Raw genomic sequence first — 25,013 nt, forward strand, 5'->3', positions numbered from 1 at the left:
AGCGCCTTTTTTAACGCACGTGTGTGCAGGTGCGTAAGCCGGAGAGAGGAGGAAGCGCCTTCTCGCAGTGACGGATGTCTTGCTGCGGACACCCAACGACCTCACGCTTTCCGGGTCAAACTTTTCCTCCTTGCCGCTGCTGATCGTTGTCTAATTTGTTTGCACGGATCAGCGGCCTAAAGTGGCCTCGGTATCCTTGTATCGTCGTTCGGCGGAAAGTCTTGTCCGACGATCGATATCGCGGGGATCATCGGAAGCATCCTGGATGTCCTAGACAGTGGTATAACACGGCCGAACGTACGACTCGTCGCAAGATGTTAACGTTTTGCGAAATTCGGGAATTTCGTTGCGAAGAGGACGCAAGGAGCCGACGGAACCTAGCAAGACGTCGTCCCTGACTTTGAAAGAGGGTAACAAGGAGTAAGGGGTGAGTTCGCTGGGGGGGACTAGGAGCGAGGGTATGGTGGCAGTAGCGGGGATGGGGGGGTTGAATTCAGCGCGGGGGTGTATGGGGGAATTAGTAGATGGCCGTGGACAATGTGGGGGATACTTTCTCATATCTAGTATGGCCGCCATCGTGGCATGATGGCCAAAACAATAGTAAGTAGAGAAACTCGTAGACGTTCCTCCTCGCAATTGTTTTTGCGCTGTTGTTATTTGTTTATCTTTCCGTTTCTTTCAATCCCGACACGTTTCGACGAACCGTGTCTCGGTTTCGTTGACGAAGACGTCAAATCTTCCGTCGCACACACGTTTTCCATTGTTTTTCTGGGCTTTCAGTGCGCAGTGAATAAAGTGATGTTATCGTCGTTATCGTGGGCTTTATCAGTCGCGAGCCCGTGCCTAACTCAATGAATGCGACTCATCATCGTATCGCGATAATTAACAAATGGATAACGAGAAGAAAACGGCCGATCGCGAATATTTCGGGCTGCTCCACATGGGCGACGATCTACTGATTACGGTAAGTGGCGCACGATAAACGTGATAAATCTTCTTCGAAAAGCGTGCTCGCTGCCGCACGACGACGCGCGTAACACACTCGTTAATTTTACTTTTAAACCATCGTCGACAAATTATGACCGGCAAAATTCCTGGGAATCCAGCGATCCAATCGTTTGCAGAGGAATCAATGCGTCGGTACGGTATGCGATTATACAAGACCGGAATCGTTCGACCTTCGCAACTTCGTCGATATTTTTCCGCAACAGATTAGTGGTTCTAGTTACGTCCGACCGTCTGATCGTACTCGCTATGAATATAAAAAGAAAAAAAACGAGAGGAAAAGATGCCGCGACTATCAGCGGGGAATTTACAAAACGACACTACACCGTCGCCCATTCAGAGAAGACTAAAAGACCGTCCGATATCCAGCGACGTCTTTTGCATGCGAATACTCCACGTGGTTCATCCGACGACACGCATTGCGCAGATCCGACTTTCCGTGATCCCCACCTTTATGTGAATCACACCTTTTACCATAGCACCGCGATTCCCGGTATGATTACAACGCGAGCCGGATAACGTGTTCTTCGATCACACGAATGCTTTCGGTTTCCGCGAAACACGATAGTTTTGATCGAAGCTCTCGACTCTAGTTCATCGACAAATATCGCGTTGCTCCGAAGATATTTCCACGAAACTGAAAATACAATCGTACGATCAGTTCGTACAGCGCTCGGAGAGCAACGGATCCCCTAATTCCATTGCTCCGAAAATATTTACAAAAGCGACTTCTAATTATGAAAATAAGAGACTCGTTTTGTCGACGAATCGAGAGAATTTGATTCGAACGCGAATATCGTCGGCAAGAGTGCCGGACATGGCCGGGGTGAAATCGCCTCGGGCGTTTAAAGAAAAGAGGGTGGGTGGATAGATTTTCAGGACTGGTGCGATGATATTTGTCTTGTTTACGAGCAGACTTATGCGCGTGTGCGGACCAGTGAAGTTCGCCGCTCGATCAATAGGCCTCTACTGAAATCACATATAAACGCACCCGCGCGCACACCCACGCACGGCCCCGGCGTTCTCTAACAGGCACACGCACGCTCCGGGGGTGGACGAGCGCAAAAAGTTCGCGGGAGAGAGCTTTTCTTTCGAGAGTTCGAGAACGGGGATGATCGAACGCCCCGCGCACGGAACTTCTATAATTCGCCACTCGCTAACTCTTATCGATTCGAGACATTCCGGCCCGCTATCGGCCTCCTTTTCTTCTCCGACGTTGCGTCCAATAAGCGCCCGCTGACAAACTCGCCGGCCCCGAATTTTTCGATTACTTTAGCTGCGAATCGCTCTGCGGATCGAACGCGCGTCTCTCTTCGACGAGAACGCGTTCGGTCTCGAAGGAAACGTGCCCCGCCGAGAAATATTGGTATGCCCTGTTCCGCTTTGTTCGGTCGGATCACATCGATTTCTTCGCGTTCAAATATTAATCGCGATTCTATCCTCGCCGAAACGCATAATTTATCGCGGCATCGTTTCCACCAGGCCAAAACCGGGCCAGCTGCAAATATATGCGCATCCGCGACATATGTTGTCGCAGCATCGTTATATTGGCGAGGCCGGCACGTTGTTTACCGTGCAGCACGCGGTATGCCCACGCAATTTCTGGCCGCGAAACGATTCGAGGGAACCGAGGAAAGGCATATGCAATGTATGCGCATCGTTAATAATACCTCTCCCGTCCCTTCGCCGTAGGCTCGATGATTATTTTCAACCCCACACCTCGATCCTTCACGCTTTCTACTCTCTAACAACATGTTTTCCTCGACACCCTTTCGTGAAAGACACGAAATTCCCCATTCTGCATCATTCTTCTCCCCTTTCCGTTCATTCGCTGTCATTCATCCAATTTTGGACAGAAACGGTGCAAAAGCTTTTCCCCAACACGAACGCGCACGCACACGCGCGCGCGCCCGCGGACCCTTCGACGAGCCATACGGGCGTATTTACGCGTATTTTTGGAAAATCCGTGGAACGTTGCGCAGAAATGCGGGTTTTGCATCACAGGATCTCTCCCCTTCCTTCGCTGATCCCGATTCAATGCTCCTGTTTTCAACCCCTCCGTAATCCAATTTCCGTAGACGGATACGCAGACACGCAGACATTCGAATGTCAAATAATAACCCTCGCCTGGCTTCGAACGTTCAATCCGTAAAGTAGAATACTGCGCCGTCATCGTCGAGCAAAATTAAAAATTGTTGCCCTCGTTTCGATGGAAATCGATAAACAACGCGAACACGAAAACGTCAACATCACGCGGCACCGATTAAAGATATAAACCGCGGAATCAAAAGTCTTGGAAGTTTTCGACAGTCCGTAAGGGAGCGTCGTTAAAAAATGATCGATCACCTGTTTTAACGTTAATAAATAGAAGACAAGCGCGCGGTCTGTCGTTTCGCGATTATTCATTTATCGAGTGGAAACCGTAACATTTCCGAGGCGCGCTTATCTATATGAAAGAAAGATATAATTAGCACTTTCCTCATCAATTATTCAAATTCAAATCATGCTTAAGCATCGAGTCGCGCGAGAATCGATCGCATCATTTTTGAAATCATCTAATCGAGGATGGAAGCGAGCGCTGCTTCGTTAGTGTGTGGTGGGGGATATTTGTGTGGTAGCTGTTTGAACGTGGTAGGGACGAAAACGATGTGACAGGCCCTTCACAGGGCACCGTGTCTGCACCTAACAGTAACCTGGGAGAGCCCAGGAGAGGCGTAAGCCTGCGAGGGATCGTAGATTAGCACCTTTTCAAGATCTTTAAATTTCGTTGACGTCTCGCCTGCAGCTGTTCGTCTCGGTCCTTAAATCTCTCTCAAGAATCCACCTTCCTCGTCGCTCCCTTCGTTCTTCCTCCCGTCGAATTGATCCTCCCGATAATTTTTACCGATCGACCCTCCCAATCGGCACACGCCGAGCCATCGTCCCGACGACGTGTAAAATTTCTATCGTGCACTCGGTTCTCTCTCGAGTACTCGTTCGACCAACGTCCCCCGGAGGTGGCCACCCTTCGTGCCGGTGTATCAACCCTCGCCACGTGCCAGTGACGCCTTTCGAAAAATCTCCGTCTTCGTCTTGAAACTGTTCGCGTTCCGACCTGTGCGATCGTTTGTGCTTTCGACAAGGATGTGGCAGTGTTCGCACACGATGAAGACGACCGACAAAGTTCAACGCGATGCGCCGGATTGTGTTATTTCGGAGCTGATTTATTTATTTATTGTCAATGCTCGTCGGACGGCGGATGCGGATTGAAAGGAGGATGCCCAACGGGTGACTCCTGAACCGAAGACGATCGCTGGTAAGAATACGAAACGAATGATTTTTATGATTTGTTCAAGGAGAAATCGATCGGTCATTTTTACCTGGTATTTCATCCGCATACCTCGCGTCGACGTCAACATTTTGTGCGCCGTGCGCCCGGCATTACCGAGAAATTCGAGTAGCTCGAAACGGACCCGTGGATTATTTAGCGAGCACGGGTCTGTCGAGTTCAATTAGTAATCACAGAGCTTACAAAAGTCGTATTCCTGCTATTCTCCGCGTGCAGCCCCAAACGTTGGGCGTACATATGACTCATATAGCGCGTTCCCCAAACGCCTCCCTTTTCGGACCATGTCCACTCGCGTGTAGGGTGTCCAAATGAGCCTTGACACATCATGCATGTATATTATGTATGGGTTACCTTAAAATAACCAACAATTATTTCGCCGACAATGTTTTCATCGACACGATTTCAGCGGCGCCGCATTTCACCGATATTGTTTGATATCACCGGCACGTTGATATCACCGACAAATGTTTACAGCAACTCTCGTTTCACCGACAAATGTTATTAAAAAATGTAGAAGTAGGGACAATAATGATACATTTATATTAGTACTTTATTAAACAACAATTTTTATTAATTGTTATACATTAAACGTCGATTTAAAGCAATTTATAAAGCAATTTAGGCTGACACTTGGGCATACAAAATATATGTTTCTTGTCATTGATTAGTTGATTATTATATAAATTATATATTAATTGTACTTGCGACAGAGAACTATTAACTATTTCATTAGTTATAAATAGCTGTTCTAATATATTGTCGGCAACGGCCGTATTTCTTATATACGAAGTGTATAAGATATATATTTCTTATGTACGAAGTGTACGAAGTGTGAATACGAAGTGTCGTTAATAACATTTGCCAGTAAAACGGGAGTCGCTGTAAATATTTGACGGTGAAATAATTGTTGGTGATTAACCCATTGTGTATACATGTTTCTCCTCCACACTCGTTAGACGATACTACATCGAGGTCGCTGGAAACACGAACAATCGATCCCAGAATCTGATCGACACAGATCCAGTCCCGCGACCACCGAATTCCGACGTACGCGACTGCAGATGGTAACGCGTGGCGAACTTCTTGTGCTCGACAGGGTGACGAGATCTAAGAGCGCGGAGCGGACCGGGGGCTTGTCGTGTAGAGCAGACGATGTCCTCAACGATGGCGCATGAAACGACGATATCGGACTTGACGGAATTGGACAGCGACGGGTCGAGTTGCGGGGAGCGCGGCGACGCCAGGAAACGTCTCCGCGTCGACGTCGACTCGACGGGGCCGAAGAAGAGGCGGAAACAAACGACGCCCGTAAGATTCTCCTCGACGCAGACGGCCGGCCTGCACGAGGAGTCGAACGAGGACGAAGAGGAGGACGAGGACAGCGAAGGTAAGCTGTCGACGCAGTCACCCATACCGAGCCGGTCGTCGACGCGCGGCGACGAGAACCTGAATAACGAGTTCCGTTGCCAGTATTGTAGTCAGTTTTTGGACAGCAAGGCTGCGTTGCACGCGCACATTGACAACGAGCACGGTGCCGCGGTTCGGCTAGCCGGTCCCAATCGAACCGGCTCGCCGAGCAACGTGGTCAAGGCGGAACCGCCGCAGCAACCGGACCAATCCGAGAACCCCGTGAACCTGCTCAGCGTAAAGAGCTTTGCGACCAATTGGCTAGGCGCGACAGGGCAACACGTGCAGTCGCAGATGCAGGCGCAGAACGAGGAGCTATGGCCGAGTCCCGTGAACCAGCTCTCCGCGTTACCGAATCACTTGCAAGCCCTTCAAGCGGGGTTCCCCGGCGCGTTGACACAGTATCTACCTTTGCCCGCGTTCCCGCTAACCGATTCCAGCCACATCGTCCGCCCGCCGATGGGCCAAGCGCCGATGAGGATCTTCAATCCGGACGCGTACTGCGACCTGTGCAATAAAGAGTTCTGCAACAAGTATTTCCTCAAGACGCACAAGGCCAACAAGCACGGGATCTACGTCGACTCGCCCGGACCCAGCACGGCGGACAACAACCTCGCTGGAAGCCTCTATCCAGCAAGCTTTCCGAACAGCATGGTCAAGCTGGAGCCGCCCGTGACACCGCCCACGCCCAGCGTGGCCTGCGATCTCTGCCAGAAACGTTTCAAGAACGAGGACTCGGTGCGCAAGCACAAGCAGAAGATGCACACCGAGCAGCAACCGGACCAGTCGCAAGAGGCGCAGATCGCGTTCCCGCAGAACGAAGAAGACAGAGAGACCCCGAGGAACAGTCCTGGCGGCATGGAGACCCTTTTCAAACAGGAGTACGGAATGGAGCAGGAAGACGCGACGTTCGTGCCGGCGCCCAGACACCTATCGCCTCAATCGATTCAGCAGGCAAGGGACGCCGGATTTAACGCCGATCGGCTGCGTCGTTTAGGGGTCATAAATCCGGAAGCGTTTTGCGAGATATGCTGTAAAGAGTACTGCAATAAGTATTTCCTGCGCACGCATAAAATGAAGAGGCACGGCATCGTCGTTCAGGAGAACGAGAAGTCACCGAGCAACCCGGGGTCCGCGGCTACCTGGCATCAAGTACAGACCAGCCCTTTGAACCTGATCGTGGCGGAGAGCGCGTGCAGCACGGAGTCGAATGAACGGGCGGGGGAGGATTACGAGTGCAAGACCTGCGACATACGGTTTCAGACGATCGGTTTGTATCAGGCTCACTGTCGGAAGATGCACGAGAGCGAGGAGCAGCAGTCGCCGAAACAGGAAAACGACCTGGAGCAGCAGGACCAGCGCAACGACTCCATCTCCGAAGACCTCCAGAAGTTGCAGACGATGCTGCTGCAGCTGAACGGACTGAAGTCCGGCAAGGGCATGTGCTGCGCCGTCTGCGGCAAAGAGTGCGACTGCAGAGCAGCCTTGCACGTTCACATGGTGACGGAGCACGGCACCATCGGCGAGGACCCCGGGTCCTCGCCGCAGGATAAATCACCCATGACGACAGTTTCCTCCTTCTGCAGCTTGTGCGGGAAAGACTATCTCAACCAAGACGCTCTCCGAAGACACATCGCCGAGGACCATCAACCGGCAATCTCGACTTCCGTTCCCCACACACCCACCACCACAGCCACGGTCACCAATACGACACCGACCAGCCAGACGCCGACCGAGAAGAAGGTGATGTCGATGACGCCGACGTCGAGCTACTGCGAGATCTGCAACAAGGAGCTGTGCAACAAGTACTTCATGAAGACGCACATGCAAAGGATGCACGGTATCGAGATCGAGAACGGGGCCCAGATCGGCGGAGTGATCTGCAACATCTGCAACAAGGAGCTGTGCAGCAAGTACTTCTTGCGTGTCCACAAGCACAACACGCACGGGATCGTGGACGAGAACACGCCCAGCTCGACGAAGCAGGAGGCTCAAGAGCCGCCTAATGCGGACGACGCGTTGAAGCCGGAGCAGCTCGGCGATCTCAGTCACAGATACTTCACGCACTTCACCGAGGTCTGTCCAATTTGCAACAGAAGGTTTCGCAGCATAAAATGGCTGAAGGCTCACTTGATGGGCGACCACGGGAAGATGGGCATCGACAAGTGGCGCGAGATGGAACAGCAATATCAAGCTACGAAATCCGGGAACCGTGTATCAAACGCCTCGAAGAACGCGCAGAACTCGAATTTGAAGATACCAAATGGATTCGATATTCCGCAGCAGATCAAGTCGGCGGAGTACGCCGGCCTGGGCAATCAAGTGCTGTCGAATTTGCTGGGATCATCCTCGGAGGACCAGCAGCTGAAAAGCTACCGTTGCTCTTATTGCAATTTCACGACGACCGTGTTGCCGTTCCTTTTCCTGCACGAGCGGTCCCACGTGAACGCTCAGGAGAGCACGGAGGTCGAGAAATCGTTGCAGTGTCCGATCTGCTCGCAGGGCTTTCATCAGCCCGAGATGCTGCATCAACACCTGCTCACGGCGCATCAGTTCCCCGCGCTCCTGTCTCACTTTCAACCGCCTGTTCTCGGCAACTTGGGCCTGGACATGGAGAAGCTGGTCGAAGTCAAGGAGAAGTTCGAGCAGGAAACGAAAGACGAGCGCGCGAGGAACAGTCCGCAAGTCACTGCCATTCAAACGATCCCGGAATCGATCAGGAACCAACGACAAGAGGACACGGCGGTCCAGGTGACACCTCAAGGTGTGTACAAGTGCGCGCAGTGCGGCTACGCGACGACCAATCTGAACAGGATCAAGAAGCATGTCAGGAAAGATCACAAGGCGATAGGCGATCCCACGGACAGCGTGCTGGCCGAGCTGAGCAGGACGCTGAAGGACGTCGCGAACAGACACAAGATGCCGGCCTGCTACGCGATGCCCCAGGACATGAACTCGAACCCGGACAAAACGATCATGCAGCCGTTTTTAATCGAGGAACAGGAGATTACGCAATCCGGCGACGAGTCCGGCTCCGAGAAACGATTCGCGCCGGCCTTGGTCTATTTGCCGGTGAAATCGCGGATCAGCAACGCGCTGACCGCCTCCTTCACCCTGAGCCCCGCTTGAGATCATCGAACCGCGATCCCCTTCGGCATTTCCTGGACCCGTTTCTGCGTCTGCGATTTGAGCACGTGTTATTCGTTCCTATTTAACGTGTAAGGTAATAGTTAGCGAAAGTTTATATATATTTTTCATATACGCGGCTCCACCGGAGTCCCATTTTATCAATTGTTTAGTGTACGCGTGTCTTGCTGCACCGAGAATAGCGCGTATACGGTGACCTCGGACGCGAAACATGGTTTTTGATATTCACTATTTATTTATTTACACAAAACGGCCCGCCAGACGACAGTTTCCAGCGTGGTGGACGAACATTCTGGGATGTGTGCTTTTCAGAAGATTTTATTATTATTATTATTATTATTACTATTACTATTATTATTATTATTATTATTATTATTACTACTACTACATATTCATGCGCCTGTTTGTCCTGCTTGTTTCGTGATCTTTCGTAACGATGATTAATCGAGTGTTCGATACATACATATATATATATACAATAATATAATTTATAGACGGCCAACAGCAGCGTCTTGGATCGGTTCGCACTCCGACCAATGTCGGTGGACGATAGAAGGGTTCCGCGTTTGAAAACCACGTTGTTAATTCTGTTCTAGTTCGGAACGTTATATTGTAAATAGTTGATGGTATAACGTGAAAGGACGATAGAGAAAGTTCCTATTTTAAACGCGACGAACCTCCAATGAGCACGCGACCGTATCTTCTACCTGTCGGGCAACGATAATGTCCTTTGTTCGTTTGCAATTCGCCTCGTAACGCCAGTTTTGCTTTTGCTCAAATCCAGAAATTACGTGTACGCAGGCGGGAACAAAAGGGAACGCATGGAAGCAAAGTAGAATACGCGATCACTTCTTCATTTTCGCAATCGTGCTAGTCAATACACATACATACTATGTAGAAACGAAAGAGCGAACGAAGGGGGGGGGGGGGGAGATTTAAAGAGGTATTTATAAAATATACGTAAGGTACGATAAACGAGGAATAGAAAAGGTGAAAACAGAGAAAATAACCTTACGACAGAACGAGATGAAAAATTATAATTGCCGGACTGCGGAAGTTTACGACCATTCACGCATCTGCGAGCGGGTTAAAGGAAACTGGAAAATCAAATTCTAGTTGCTCCGCGAATGGCTTCGATAAACTCGAAATCAAATAAAATCATTCTCGCTATTCTGCATCGGAGCCGGTATTTTATGCATATTTTTAAATTTTTACTGAATATTCTATTCTCTCCGCTAATAGATGCAGCAGATTAAAAATAAAATCGGTTCCAGTTGAGCTGGTATCGAACGCTGCGAGTTATAAATTTCGGAAGATTTTAATCGATTACAAACTGCATAAAATTCCGCAGTCTAGTAATTATTGTCGTGCGCCAGCAGCAGACTTAATCTACGGTTACAATATTTAGATATCAACGTGCAGGGAGAAAGAGCGAGAGAGCGAGCGAGAGAGAGAGTGAGAGAGAGAGTGAGAGAGAGAGAATGCAAGAGAAATTGAGAGAAAGAGAGAGAGAGAGAGAGAGAGAGAGAGAGCCAATGAAAACTCAGGGTCGACACAGTATAACTCGCAACAAAAAGTACAATCGTATACACAGCCAACGGATCGCATAGAATTAAAATAATCGTTTAAATATTATCGATATAGCATTTCGCGAGTATCGAATAACGCGCCCCCGATTTCTTCGCAATCGGAAGATCTCGGACGACCATCCTCGCGAATATATTCAACCGTACGGTTCCCATTTTTTACTCTACTCGTGGTTGCCAACCATACCTCTCGAACTACTATACCGAAACAGTTTAATATTCGCATAGTCTAGTTGTTTGTACAATGAAACGTGAAGTTCCTTTTTGCGAGAAGCTGTTTCAACCTCGTGCCTTGCAGCTGAAGAAACTGAGAATCAAAATTTCCATTGTCGCCCATCAAAAAGTCGAGTTTTTCCCCGGCGCACGTCCGACACGAGCCTATCGACACATACTATTTTCGTTGTCACCGGTGAAGACGAAGCAAATATAATTATAGAGAAACACACGAGCGATTCTCTGGATCTCGTAATGGCCGTCTTTCCTGTTATCATTATCGCGCGTAACGCTGAGGCCATAACGCGCGCCGCGCCGTCGTTCGAATTCGAGGAGGATCGTATAACGGTTTAACGATACGTAGAAGAAAAAAAGAGATACGTTGTGCGGTGTATTTTTTACTCGGTTTTCAGCTTTCTCCCGGCTTCACGGCTAACGGTCAGCGAGACAGTCGATCGAAGTGTTCGAAAAGACAGCTGTTTTTGAGTGACCGGCCGATGGCTATGCAGCAGCCGCTCGAAACTGAGCTCGCCTCTCGAAAATGCGTTCTTTGCACCGGTGGGGAGCTCGTCCCTTCGACGAACAAACAGGCGCGCGTTACGTTTCCGCCCTCGACGCACGCCCACGCGATGTTGACCTCGGATTATGAAATAATAACGCGGCCCGTTTCGACAACTTTCGTCGTGTTTGCACGAGGAGGACGCCACGCGCGCTCCACGTTCATCCGTTTTCGCCGTGTTTCGGGCGTGCCGAACACGAACACGAAATCGGAGGATCTCGACCGCGACAGAAATAATCGCCGCGATCGGAGTCCAGCTGCGTTTTTGGAAATTCGGTAAACGACCGGGTCAGTCGAGTCGGGGCTCGTTCCGCCCGATCACGATTTATTGCGCGCGTGTACGCGTCGGACGCAAAAACGGGCGCGGGTCGGGCCGGGTGACCTTTGTCTCAGCGCCCATAAAAATTTCCCCGGGACAGCTGAAATTCGAGCGCCGCGTCATTTAACAGGCCACGCTCGGGTTTTCCGGCGAAAATTCGGGTCGAATTAGTGTATGCGCGCACGCGTGCATTAACATATTTCTGGGGGGGCCGGAGGAATCGGCCATTACGAATCCATTGAGAGAGGAAAAGAGAAAGAGAGAGAGAGTGAGAGAGAGAGAGAGAGAGAGAGAATCGACGGAGGGGTGCGAAGGTGGGGAGATCCAGAAATAAGGATAGAGAGCCGGTCAAAGAAAAAGTCGAGTAACAGGGAGAACGAACGAAAGGGAGGGAGAGAGAGATGGAGAATGAGTGAATGAGTGAGAGCGGAAGAGAGAGAGAGAGAGAGAAAGAGAGAATTTCGGGTAGGGAAAATAGAATTTTTAGCAGCATTGTGGTGCAGCCGAGATGGGTCTGGACAAACGGTCCTGCATCTGGTCCCCTCGCGGGAAAGGTCAGAGTGGAGAGGTCGCGACCTTGGTCGGAATTTTTCCGAAAAAGTCCAGGAGAAACGATCGGTAACCGAGGGGGGCGAGGGAGAGCTCTTAAAGGCCTGCCCCTCTCCCCCTTTTGTCCATTTTTCTCACCCCACGGGCGGAACGCACGGGTGACATGCAAAACGCGTGCGTCCATGTAAATCGGCACCCTCTTAATTGCATCCCATGGAAATACGCGTATTGTGCACTTAATGGCCCGTGCGCGGCAACGAGGGTCGTAGATTTTAATTATTGTAACGACTCGCAGTCGATAATATATATCGGGCAACGAGACACGCCGGGGAACGAGGGAGCGTCATGGTTTCTCGTGTGCCGGCTGCGAATCGTTGACCCGATCGAATCTCATCGATTCCAGAGCATTGGTTTCCTTTTTAAAGATTGTATTTTCCTTTCTCATTTTCTTTTCCATTTTTCGGTGGATTTTCGCTGGCACAGGAAATCACGACGGCATCGCGGACCCCGGCGAATGATTTGATTGCGAACCAACAGCGTCCCGAAACTAGCGTTGCCTTGACTAAACGTAATTGAGCGCAAAATCAAATTTTACCCCCTTAAATCAAAAGGAAATGAAAGAAACACGAAATATATTGATTATTGATATATATTATATATATATTATTGGTATATATATACATACATATGAATACGCGTATCATAGATCGAGCGTATTTCGCACACTGATGTCGAAAGTATTATATACGCATAATCTGTATTATATTATTATTATTACTATTATTATTATTATTATTATTATTAATAATAATATTATTATTATCATTAGACGAGTGTACGTGTTTTCCAAGTGCGTACCGAATTGTTTAACGTACACCGCGCGTCAAGAGGAAGTTTCTTCTGATCCGATCTAGTCATTTTCGAAACGATTTACAATCCCAAAAACGCTGATCTAGTCACGTCGACGTAGTCGGAGAGAGCGTGTATACATATAAATATGTACACATACGAGTATCGATATGTACACGTGCATGTAGTACATAGTGTACATGTATACGTACATACATAACGACCACTAACCACTAATGATTTATTGATACAAAATCGATCGTATATTTTTATAATAAGACTGCGAAGTAAGGACGTTCCTGATTTTTATCCTATTACATTCCCGTTGTATTATTTTGTATATTTTCGACCTCGATTTACTATGATTTACGCACGTGTGACCGGGTATGTACGAATAAAACAACATTTTATTTCTTTGATTTCATTATATGCTCCATTTGATTTTCACTCCTTCCGTTTCTAACCGCTCGTCCGTTCTTACGTTGCTCATTAAATTTTCACCGTTTACCGCTGCACGATATCAACTTGTATAATTCAATTTACTCGACTGCCCTTCCCGTCAGATCGATCAAATTCATTGTTTCGTATTTTAAAGGGTGCCGCTCCGATGAAGTTTTCCAGCATATCGCGACGGGGTCGCCGTCATGAATTAAATTGTGACAAATTGCTCGCGTGTCCCGAACCTTTGTCACTTTACCCGGTAGAAGAACACGCGCACAAGTCAAATATCATCGTATCTGGTTTCTTTAACGAAACTTTTTTCCATTCCGCGCAAACACGTACCGAAAAAAAGAATGAAATAAAGAGGAAAAGAAATATATATATATATATAGATAGATAGATAGATAGATAGAGAGAGAGAGAGAGAGAGAGAGAGAGAGAGAGAGAGCGACGATATAACGGAAAAGGAAAAGAGGGTGGAGCAGCGATGACAGGGGAGGGGGTGGGGGTATCAGCTCCTGGACGATACGTCGTGAGTGTAGCGAGGGATAATATTTTATGGGAAAACGAAAGGAAAAGCGGGTTGGTCAATTTTCAGCGAGAGGGAGAGCGCGACCCGAAGACGTGAAACGCCTGCGCTATATCGGAGTTTTCCTTTCGGTTGATGGCCGGAGTCGACTCGGTTTGAAAAGGGAAGGCGGAAGGCAACCGTTCTCATCTCTGTCCCACCAACCACCAATGAGTAAATGACACACAGCCATCCCCTACTCTTGTACGCAAACACACAGAGACGAGCGTACACACCGAAAATCGTATATATATAAAAATCAATAACTTCTTGCGGTTTCCAAGAGCTCCGAAAAAGGGAGAATATATATATATAACATACATATAATACACACACATACACATATGTGCACACAGAGGGGGAAATGTAATTCCTTCCCGTAGATAAAACAACCAGCAATTTTTCATTATCGTTCGCCTCCAGTTATTAATTAGGGCTAGAAGGAAAGCTTCGCCCCGAGGCGGCCGCCGCGCCGCACCGATCGAAACCATAAATAACGCGGCGAGGTTTTTCTGTTTGGCAAATAAAATTTAATACTTCGAACTGTGAAATCGCAACAATGCAGCCTGGACCTTCTTAAAGTAAATCCTCCAGTTGTCGGTCTCTCGCCGCGAATTCAATACCACTCGGCTTTCTTCGCGGAGGGTTTTATTTAGCCGGGAACAATACGAAAATTTTAAGGGCGGCCAGGGCGTGGAGCCGCAGAATGGTCTCGAACACAGCCAAGTAATATTGTTCCTTCGTCCACTCGTGCCTCGCGCCCACCCCCGCCGAAGCTGAATAGAATAATCGGGACCGTTCCGTTTGTTTCCCTAGCCGTCATTTATTTACGAAACCGATGGCGGCAGTCGACGGTCCGGTCTTCGAGGTTCCTGGTAAATTTAAGAAAGGTATCGAGCCGAACGCACCCCGCCACTTTCGTCAAGGTCCACCCCGACGGTTATCCCACTCATCAACCACCACAAACGCTGGTTATACACCAACAAGGAAGTGAATTGCAATTATCAAAGTCTCTCTCTACCTTCTCCAAGCTCCGCAGCACTTTCTCACCCCCTCGCTTCCTCTCGTTTCCACGCTTCCTTTCCCCCATCGGTCGGCAACTTGGAAATTTCATCCCCTCCGCTCTCGTAATAATTTCACCACCGCCGGCCGAACTACCACACTCTCGCATCCGACGTCTTCGACGATCAAAGGAATCCACGTGGCGGGTCGAGGGTCCACAAAATATTTCGCTACGTAGCGAATTTCGTGAAGCGCTATTGTTCGATCTTATAAACGACGCCGTCGTAGCCAAAGATAACGACCATTACGAGATACCAGTCCGACCGGGGCTGGGAGATGTTCTCACGGGTCGAGTCCGTTGTCTTCGGGCGTTCCTCGAAGTATCTTGTCGGATTAAACGGTCCGATTAAACGTCGTTATTTCGTTTCGAATCTTCGCATTTACTATTATCGATATTAATTATGGATCTCTCCTTTCAGCTGTACCTTATCGAAATTCTTAAACCTCTCTTATAATTTCTCTGAATTATTTTAGGCAGATTTTCTTCGTACGACAGTGACTGTCTCGTTTGTGACATTTCATCATTATCCGAAATAAAAAATCTTTCCCTCCGATTGTGGCAAATAAAAATTAAATAGGGACGCGTACTTCTTCTTTCAATAATTTTAACATGTCGAAAACAACGCAACGATATTGATATCTCCTTGTAAACTCTTCACAGCATTGTTCTTCATTCATTTATTTTTGTCAAAAATGCGTGAAATCCGTGTTCTAATTATTTGAACAGTTTTCACGGTCAAGGAACAATCGCGCAACAAACAAAAAGAGTTGATTAATCGAAATATAGGTAGCTAGAGGACCAACGGACATCGAGTACAACGGCGAACGAAATTGCAGTCGAGTCACCGCCAGAAGCAGCTTTTATTCTAACAAAAAGAATTTTTTAATTTCGTAGAAGTACCGCGATAAGCGAGAAGCGGGCGTCCGATCGGTCCCCGAAACCGTGTCACGCGGAAATGAAATATCATCGCGGAATAGTTTACAAAAGCGTGAAAAGGGTTCGGGTAACAGCGGCGAAAAACCGGTCGGAAAATAAAATGGTTCGAATCAGTGGAATCCTTTCAACGATCTCACGACAAACGCGCCATGCTTTTCTCCCGTGTACACACATTCTTTTCATCTCTTTCTGTTTCTCTGTGTGTGTGTCTTTCTTTCTCTCTCTCTCCTCTCTCTCTCTCTCTCTCTCTCTCTCTCTTTCTCTTTTTCTCTGTTTCTCGTTTTTTTTTCCTTTTTTCTAGTCGACCGATTTCAAAAAGGGGTGAAACACACCAAGGATTCCGCGATTCGGGAAAAACTTGGCCGAACGGGGTGAAAATACCGGCATTGTTCGGCTGCGTCCTGGGTTTCGAAAAGGGGGCCGCGCGGAAAAGGCGCGCAACCCTTTATTTGTTTAGCGGGGCGCGTGAAGCGTGCCGGGTGCGAGCCACGGCACACGTCCATTTCGACGGATTTCACCCCAAATTTTCAGCTGGCGCACACCCCAGCCGATTTACACAATATTTTGGAAATCTTTTATAAGATTTTCGTCCCTTCGGCCGGCATGCTCCCTCTTGGCTTAGCACGCGCTCCTAGATTTTCCATTGTAACCGACTCGCCTCTCCCCCGGCAGCTTTTCGCCGACCTGTCGACGAACGACCACGACGACAGATGGGAGCGTGTGCCGTCGGTTCCAGAAACACCGGCTAACAGCAAGAGAAAAAGGGACACAGGGAATGAAGAGAAAAAAAAAGTTTGTAAAACCCGTGGAAATCGTCAAAATTAGGGTCGATCCCGAAAAAAGTCCGAGGAATTAACATAGGCTTTGTGAATGGGCCACGTCGAGCGGAAGGGTGAACGGTTCGCGGGCACCCCTTTCGCGCAACACGTGCCATTTTTAGCTCGATAGTACCGCGTTTTCTCTTTTCATTCCTCCTGCAATAAAATCGCGTAAACTCGGAAACGTGGATGCAGCGATGCGTCCGGCTTTTGTGCTCGGGACAATCGGGGATTCGACTTTTTCGATATACAACAGCTTTCATCGGTTGCCGATATTGCGGTTTTCCAAAAATATTTTGAGACCTTTACGAGGTGAACGGTAACATATGTTGGCGGACGTGGAACGTTTGATTTTGAAATTCGAGTAACTGTATTTTTGTTTCAACGCGTTATATCTACCGAGGATGATACCATAATTAATAATTAAATTAATAATTAAAAATATCATAATAATAATAATAATTTTGGGAGTCAAGAATTTGCAATTGAAAACTTTTTAATGAATTGTTCAATAGGAATATCAATTTCAGTCGTATACCAACCAGTTATCCTCAATAATTATGAACTAATAATTTCGTTTGGAATAATCGCGTAGAAACAGAATTTTAAGTTTCCTCTTAACATGACAGAATAACTGATAATTCTATTTTAATCCTCGGACGGCGGAACATTTTCACAACTGTACTATTATCGATGTTTTTAACAAACCTGAGCTTTATACAATAATTTTTCTTATAGACTTATTAGGCTTTCCGACGTTCCTGATATAACAGCAACTGATTTTGTTTAATTGCCCAAGATTGAGTAATTAAGTGAACGATTTAAATATTCTCGATCAAAATTGGCATAGCCACTGCCTTGCGAATAAAGTATCGATATAACACTTGCGATACAAATCTTCAGTCGGAAATTATTGGAACGAAGATTAGAATTTTCGCCGTGTTATTATAAATACGGTAAATTCTCTCCAATTGTGTCTCAGCTTATAAATAAAAATGATCAATTTGGGAAGAGGAGATACGATTATAACGATTAAAACGAAGCTTGAATAGTCGTATCTCCTTTTCCCAAATTATCCATTTTTGTTTACAAGCTGAGAGACAATTAGCGCAATTGACGCTCGTTAGTGTTGTTCATTTTAACTTCACGTTCATAAACGATAATCTAAGTGTACATAAGCACACTAATAAGTATCTCATTTTTCGTTTAAATAAATTTTGTAATCTAACAGATACGTAACACCTGAACTAATAACTACTGATATTGAACAATTTTTATTGCAAAGTATCCACAAATAAATAGGTATATCCACTAATTATCCGTAAAAGCATCTGTACAATCTCAATAATTATAAAATAATAGGTTCAAAATCCGTCATTTTTGTTGTCATATGCTCGTATCTTTTATTTCGAGGAAAGCACTAGCAAACTGTTCAACGAATTAGTTCCCGTAGCTAGATCATATACTTTTTAATGGAGCGGCACCTAATTAACGCAACTAAGTAAAAACTCAGGTAGCAATTTCGCGTTTACATCTTTGGTATTTTGCTGTTCGTTCACGGACGAAGCGGCACTTAAGAGATCGGCACGTGTATATGCATATCTACGTATATACATATATCTGCAGATATATTGCAAAAAAATATAGCTGATTTTATTTTTTTTTTTGCTCTTACGTAAAGCATCGTGCAGCCGTCTGACAATAATAGCTCTGGTTGAAAAAGGTTACGCAACCGTCACGAGAAATTCTGAACGCACAAAGACGTATACCGAGAGGACGCATCGCATTGTACGTTTACTGGCAATGACGCAATACTGCTGGTTATCCGTATTTTCCTATAAGTTCGAGACAATGATTACCGGCGCGTGAAAGATGATGTCGTTCATTGGACCCGCTGTAAATAACGATCGATCGGCGATTCGCGCGCTCCCAGAGTTTGATTAAAACGATGTGTACACGTGATAGACCGATGGTACCCTAAGTTCCTATTAATCTATATTGTACGAACGTATGTTCCTAAGTTTAAGCTTTAACGAGCCGCGCAGCCGCGGGCTGATCAGAACGTTCGAATCGAGACGAGGTGTGTCCTTTTGTTCGGATCTCGACCAATATCGATCCTGCTAATCGATCGCATTTGTAATACGGTTTTAGCAGGTCTCGTTTTTACAACTAGCGAACGCATGTGTACATACGCGTGTTCTATTTGCGTGTGTGTTTGCGCGCCGCGTGTGTGTGTGATTCTTGCGAATTATGTACACCAACTCTTTTTGCAGTTAAGCAATACTATAAGTACGGCGACGATACGTTCGAGGATATCGTGAAATACGTAACGTGCGCGCTAGGTTAAGCGATTGAGAGAAAATCAAAATTAGTTGTTAAAAAAATGGATACGGGGGGGAGGGGACGACTCGGGGGTACACGGCCAACCGCGACAAGTATTTCGATCGTTAAGTACCACGATTCAGGGTCCTCTTAGGTATTTCACACTTAGCGAATAACGAGGACATTTAGGCGGCTAATGTAATTGAAAATGAATGCATTCTACTCGGTGAACCAGAAGTACAAGTAAATACTGTTTCGATGACGAATTATTAAATATATAAATATATATATATTATATATATATATATATACATATACAGATAGATAAATATATGCATATATATATTTACAAAGTGGTGTGCAGAACAACGTGTGCGAGCGTGTATGAAAGCGCGTGTGTATGTGTACATAATAATCGGTTGCCGCGAAAACATACCGAAAACATACAAACGGAGGATAATTATGAATATTCGAACCGACCGTTTGTTGTCAGCGTTGTTGGAGGAACAAATAACTAAACGCGCACCATACCAAATTATTTTTCTGCGAAAGTCAGATGATACGGGAGATTATTTTTGCAAAACGACAGTCGACGCTCTACCGATCGACGGAAGCGGATTAGACTTCCGGAGACACGGGAGATAGCATTTGTACGTTACAAAACAGAATGCCGAAGAAAGAGGTATCGATTGTTTCTTACCGAGAGAAAGAGAGAATGGCTGAGAGAAGTGGAAAGAGAGAAAACAGACAGACAGAGAGAGAGAGAGAGAGAGAGAGAGAGAGAGAAATCCATAATTTTAAGTGTAACGATAGCTGTACATGTGTAATGTTAGAATACAGAAAACCGAATGTTCCTAATGTAATGCTTTCATCTAAATACGTCTATTTATAAGTATTTACGCGATAGAGGTTCTAATATTTATATATTGCTTTGTAACGTTCCTGTTTTCATTACTTATCAGTTCCAACGAGAAAACCATCAAGCATTGTAACTGCGTAAGGGATTACGAACTCCATAAAACACTCGCAATTGATTTCGCGTGTTCGAGAAACAGAATTTGCATCGAGCCCAACCGTGATTAGTTTGTGCGAAAGAGAACTTGAACAAAATACACGTACACTTTCGCAAACTTCTTACAAATGTAGATAAACTTTGAAGCAAGTTCTCCTGTACAAACTGGTTCGGATTTACGTGTTACGCGTGTACGCCAAAACATAATGTTCCTATCGTGGAAGGAAGGATACGTTTCAAATGTATTCGGATCATTCGCCATACAAAACGAACTTCGTGTATCAATGTTTCTTAGTGAGTTTGGTATTCTTTTGAGATGATTGTTAGCGATTAACGATCGAGGGTACAAAGAGCGGGAAGAGCGAAAAATCAAAATTCGAAAAATCAAAATTACAGTGTAAGTTCATAGAGATTCGTTGTTCGTCGATAAATATTATTTGTTAGTCAAGAATAGTTGGATACGTCCAATAATATAGTCTAATAATCATTAACCGGTGTCGTTTCATTTCTTCACCCTCTCATTACCATATTATTAACAGCAATGTATTATGCGAGAGATAAGATTATTTTTAAACGCCAACGTATAAACAGTTCATTTAGGATTATTAATTTGGTCTGGTTTACGAGTAGACCTGCGGATCTTTATGTATTCGTGACGTGTGCAGATTTAAAAAATTCAAGGACGCGTATAAATCAACGAGGACCAATAGCATTTTTATATTATTTTTTTGTACAATGATGTGTGAAAATCAGAATTTGCATGAAGATCTGCGATCTGTATATTTATGAGTTAGTTAGAAATGCAATCGGTTGAATAGCTTATTTTTCTATCAGATCAGGGACAAAGATATCGTATAAACTGAATATTGTTATTCTCTACGAGGCCTCCGAGCTGGGAAGTCCTTCTCATGGGAGTCCCCAGATTTTTCCCTCTGCCAATTACATACGCATCTCTGATTATTACCGATTTCTTTGGACATTGACGTCCGCGAGAGATTCTTCTAACTTTCTTTAACGATCCGTAAACACATCCATAACCATTTTTCTGCATTGTTCCCTTCTTTTTCTCATCTTCAAACATTCTTAAATCGCTCACTTATCTCAGCTACCATTTTAGTTGTATGCAACGTAATCAGTTATCATTTAACAACCTCTAGAACCTCATTTAGCTGTCTACTGCCAGCTCAATGTATTCTCTATCATCTTTTACCACTTTTTCCTTTCTCGGTCGTTCCATGTCATTCTGCGCATATTTCCTTGGCATCTCATGATTAGCCAGTAGATACCTTTTTGATAATTAGACATTATGCATCTGCTCAAGTGAATTGTTTATAAATTACTTTGATCAACCGAGACGCACAAGATGCGGTAATTGCAGAAGATTCGTAAATAACATTACGATTCTTAATGGTTATTCACAAGCTTGTTTATGCCATTGAGGAAGTATTAACAGGTTTGATAAATTGCCGAAAACTCGTAATTTTAAGTCGTTTAAAGTTTAATCTTTATTGCCATATCGGCTGAGGGCATTCTAGTTAACAGTCCTGGCATTATCTATTTCTAAACGACCAATCGCTTGGGACATATTCAAACAAATGCCACAAACTTCTGCCATCAATCCTGAAATTCTAGATGCACCGTCAAGGCATTCTTGGCGGTGTGATACGCGTTAGTAAAACTGGTTGGAAAAACCGAAATGAGTTGCGGATTTATTTCGTAATTTTCCCGGAGACGAACGTCGCCGCATAGCAGGCATAAATTATACATTTATCCTTCTAGAATTTCAACTAACCTACGTATTTTTTCACTTCGCCTCGGCGAAACGGGCACGCCACTTTGTTTTCCTCAATTTAATGCAATTATTTACCCACTCATGGTGCACCGATAACACCTACGATGCCATCGGGAACGTGAACTTGACGCACAGCACGACGCTGTGCACCAGGTTTTCAATAAGGAGGTAATCTCGCTGTTGTTAGCCAAGGAATGCGGTATCATTCTTAAAAATCGTATTTCTTTCGATCCCGTCACTTTGATTTACGTTGGCATTTAATTATCGTCCCGCTGTGCAAAGCATTCTACAAACGTCGTAGGATTGAAATAGACACTGATTGATATCCGAGATTATTATATTGGGTCGCTCGGAAAGTTGTTTCGTTTCTCAAAAAAAATTTCGTTTTGTAAGCCCGTTAAAGAAGCACGTGATTCAGCAAACGACGGGGCCGAATACGAAATAAGACCAGAAAAACGTCGGAAGGTCTTTTTTTTATTTGAAACATTAACAAATTGTCTTTTATTTTCTCGTGAAAGAACGAAACAACTTTCCGAACGACCCAATACATATGACAGAAATCATCATCATTGTCCGTTCCAAACGATACGATAAAGAAAGTATAAGCAATCGGTAGGTAAGGAATTTCAAGAAACGCGGTTCGACATTGTATTCATTGAAATAGAAAACGGGCCTGATGAATTTGAAGAGAACTCTCGACCACTATATGGCCATTGTTTCATGCGCAACGTGGTTTACAGTGTTGATTGCTGCAGCGAGATCACACGGTAGATCCGTGCGTTTTACAGCCAGTGATAAAGCCGCTATAAAATTCGTGTATACCGTGGTAGTCTTATTAGTGCGATACACACGTCGAACGTCGTTCGAGAGGTGTCAGGATTTTCTTGTTTATGCTGCCGGCAACGGGGCACAGAGATGGGCGACTCGGCGAGACCGATTTTTAATACTTCGTTAGCATTCGTTAAACAGCCAGCCTCGAGAACCTTGCACTCTCGATGATAAAGCTGCGCGCGCCGCGTTCCGAGCATATTTTCGCGATCTAGAAAATCGCGGAACAATATTTGAGCCTGTTTACCGGTCCGATAACGCACCCCTTTGACTGAGGATGATATCAAACAGAGTGGCACCTGCTCGAATGTAAATACCGTGACACGTACTTGACCTATACTCGGCGTCGTTATTGTTGTTTAGGCTCTCGTGAAATTAGTGCCACGGCTGCTACCGGTCCGGTGCGGAGGTTCGAAACGCGTTCGAGTCACGTAAGCCATGAATTTCGATTCTACGCAAGTGTTCACGGGCCCCGTAACAGCACCACCCCCGTGCCAGATTTTAATGGGAATCCCGAGCGTCGCTGAATCGTTTGGTCGGAACGTTTCGCGCGCAATTTCCATTACGTTCTCATGGTCTGAAGGCGCGGACAGTAAACACAGAGCGGATCGAGTGACATTTCTTGTTATCTGATAAAATCACGGTTAAACAAAGGATTTCCAGCGGAAACGATAATTACAATTAGGTGGGCGCTGAAGATTCGATGAGCATTTCTGTAAACGAATCTAAATAGTTGGTGCCTTTTCCATAGTTTCTCGTCGATTTGGTTGAAATCGGATCCCTCTGTTAGAAAAGACACGGGGGTTCATGACATTTGAAACTTCCATTTAGCGGAAAGCTGTGCAATCAAATTACACAGTTTTTCATTCGAATGTCTACGTAATTTCGATTCAAAATTGCTTATTTTATTCGCGAAGTAACGATGAATTTACTCATCTCGTGACAATGTTTATAATATTTGTGTGCACCTAATTCCGATTTAAACTTTTAGTTAGAAGAGAATTGAACAAATTAGTTCCTATAATAAATATATATATATTTATTATAGGAACTAATTTGTACAATTCTATATATATATATAGAATTGTACAAATTAGTAGAATATCTACGTAATATAGAATATCTACGTATTATAGAATATCTACGTAACACGGACTCATGTTTCCATATTGTATTCACGAAGCGACGACGAATTATTTACTCATTTCAAAGGAAGACACGCGGTTTTGACAGTGTTTGCAAGATCTGTGTATACCAGTGATCTAAACTTTCATTTACACAAAAACTGTTCGATCCAACCAGTTTCTAATCATTATCTACGTAATACCGATTCAGGACCACCAATTGTATCCGGGAAATGACAACGAATTTGCCACTTGTTATGATTCCATTCAAATTTTTACTTTCGCCTAGTATTTACTAATTAGCTATATAGTTGAAACTAGTGTCTGTCGGCTCGAAAGAATTCCAAACGTTACGATTTTACGCGAGCAGGACTCGTCGAACGCGACATCCTTGATCCTGCTGCCTGATACCGATAAATGTCCTCCTTGTTTCCCTTTATTATTTTTAATGATAGCAAAGTCACGGCGATGACGGCCGTGCCGTTGTAATTTGTCTGCATTCGTTTTGTTTCATAATTACTCGGAATAATGGTTGGCGAGTTAAATCGTCCCATTGTTCCGTGAACAGCGCGAACACTCGTCGCCACGAATTATTTAACCGAATCGTGGTTGGCGGGCGCGTCATCGATACCACATGAATCGTCGGTGCATGTCACAAATCGATGTTTGTTTGAGATCGCGGTATCATTTGGGAAAGGCGCGTCCCTGACGCTCGCGGTGGTCGTCATGTTACGCCGATTGCTTCACGATTACCCTGAAGGCTGGATTTAGATCTACATCATTCATTCGCATGAATCGCGTGAGCTTCCGGTAAAAAAAAGACGTCCAGCTACACGGGCTTATCTAGAAAAGCGTCGGTTGTCGCGATTCATATACTAAATACTCGTTCTCGATATCGAGTCGGTCGCCTTGGACGTATCTGCACTTCGTGTACTCCAGTAGTCGCAATGTCGCTTAGATAAGACGCCGAAGAAAAGAAAAATCTCTCAACCACAAGGATCCGATCACATCTTCGTTCCGACAGCGCCGCGCGAACATGACTAGCGGACATTGCCGGAAGTGATCCGCGATTCCCAGTAATTGTCGCCTCGTCGTCTAGCTACACGATTAAATTCGTGTCGTTCACAGTTTGCGCCGGCCGCTTGCG

The 25,013-nt window shown here is 45.6% G+C and overlaps 1 protein-coding gene across 1 annotated transcript; it reads left to right on the top strand.

Annotated features, from left to right (window-relative positions):
* The first annotated feature begins 586 nt into the window (after positions 1 to 586).
* LOC117227262 (uncharacterized) lies at positions 587 to 13,386 on the top strand. Its single transcript, XM_033482361.2, has 2 exons — positions 587 to 964; positions 5,430 to 13,386. The coding sequence occupies exon 2, from the start codon at positions 5,486 to 5,488 to the stop codon at positions 8,867 to 8,869; it is 3,384 nt and encodes a 1,127-aa protein (XP_033338252.2). The 5' UTR covers positions 587 to 964; positions 5,430 to 5,485; the 3' UTR covers positions 8,870 to 13,386.
* The last annotated feature ends 11,627 nt before the right edge of the window (positions 13,387 to 25,013 follow it).

Source organism: Megalopta genalis, chromosome 3, assembly GCF_051020955.1.
Source record: "Megalopta genalis isolate 19385.01 chromosome 3, iyMegGena1_principal, whole genome shotgun sequence".
NCBI lineage: Eukaryota > Metazoa > Arthropoda > Insecta > Hymenoptera > Halictidae > Megalopta > Megalopta genalis.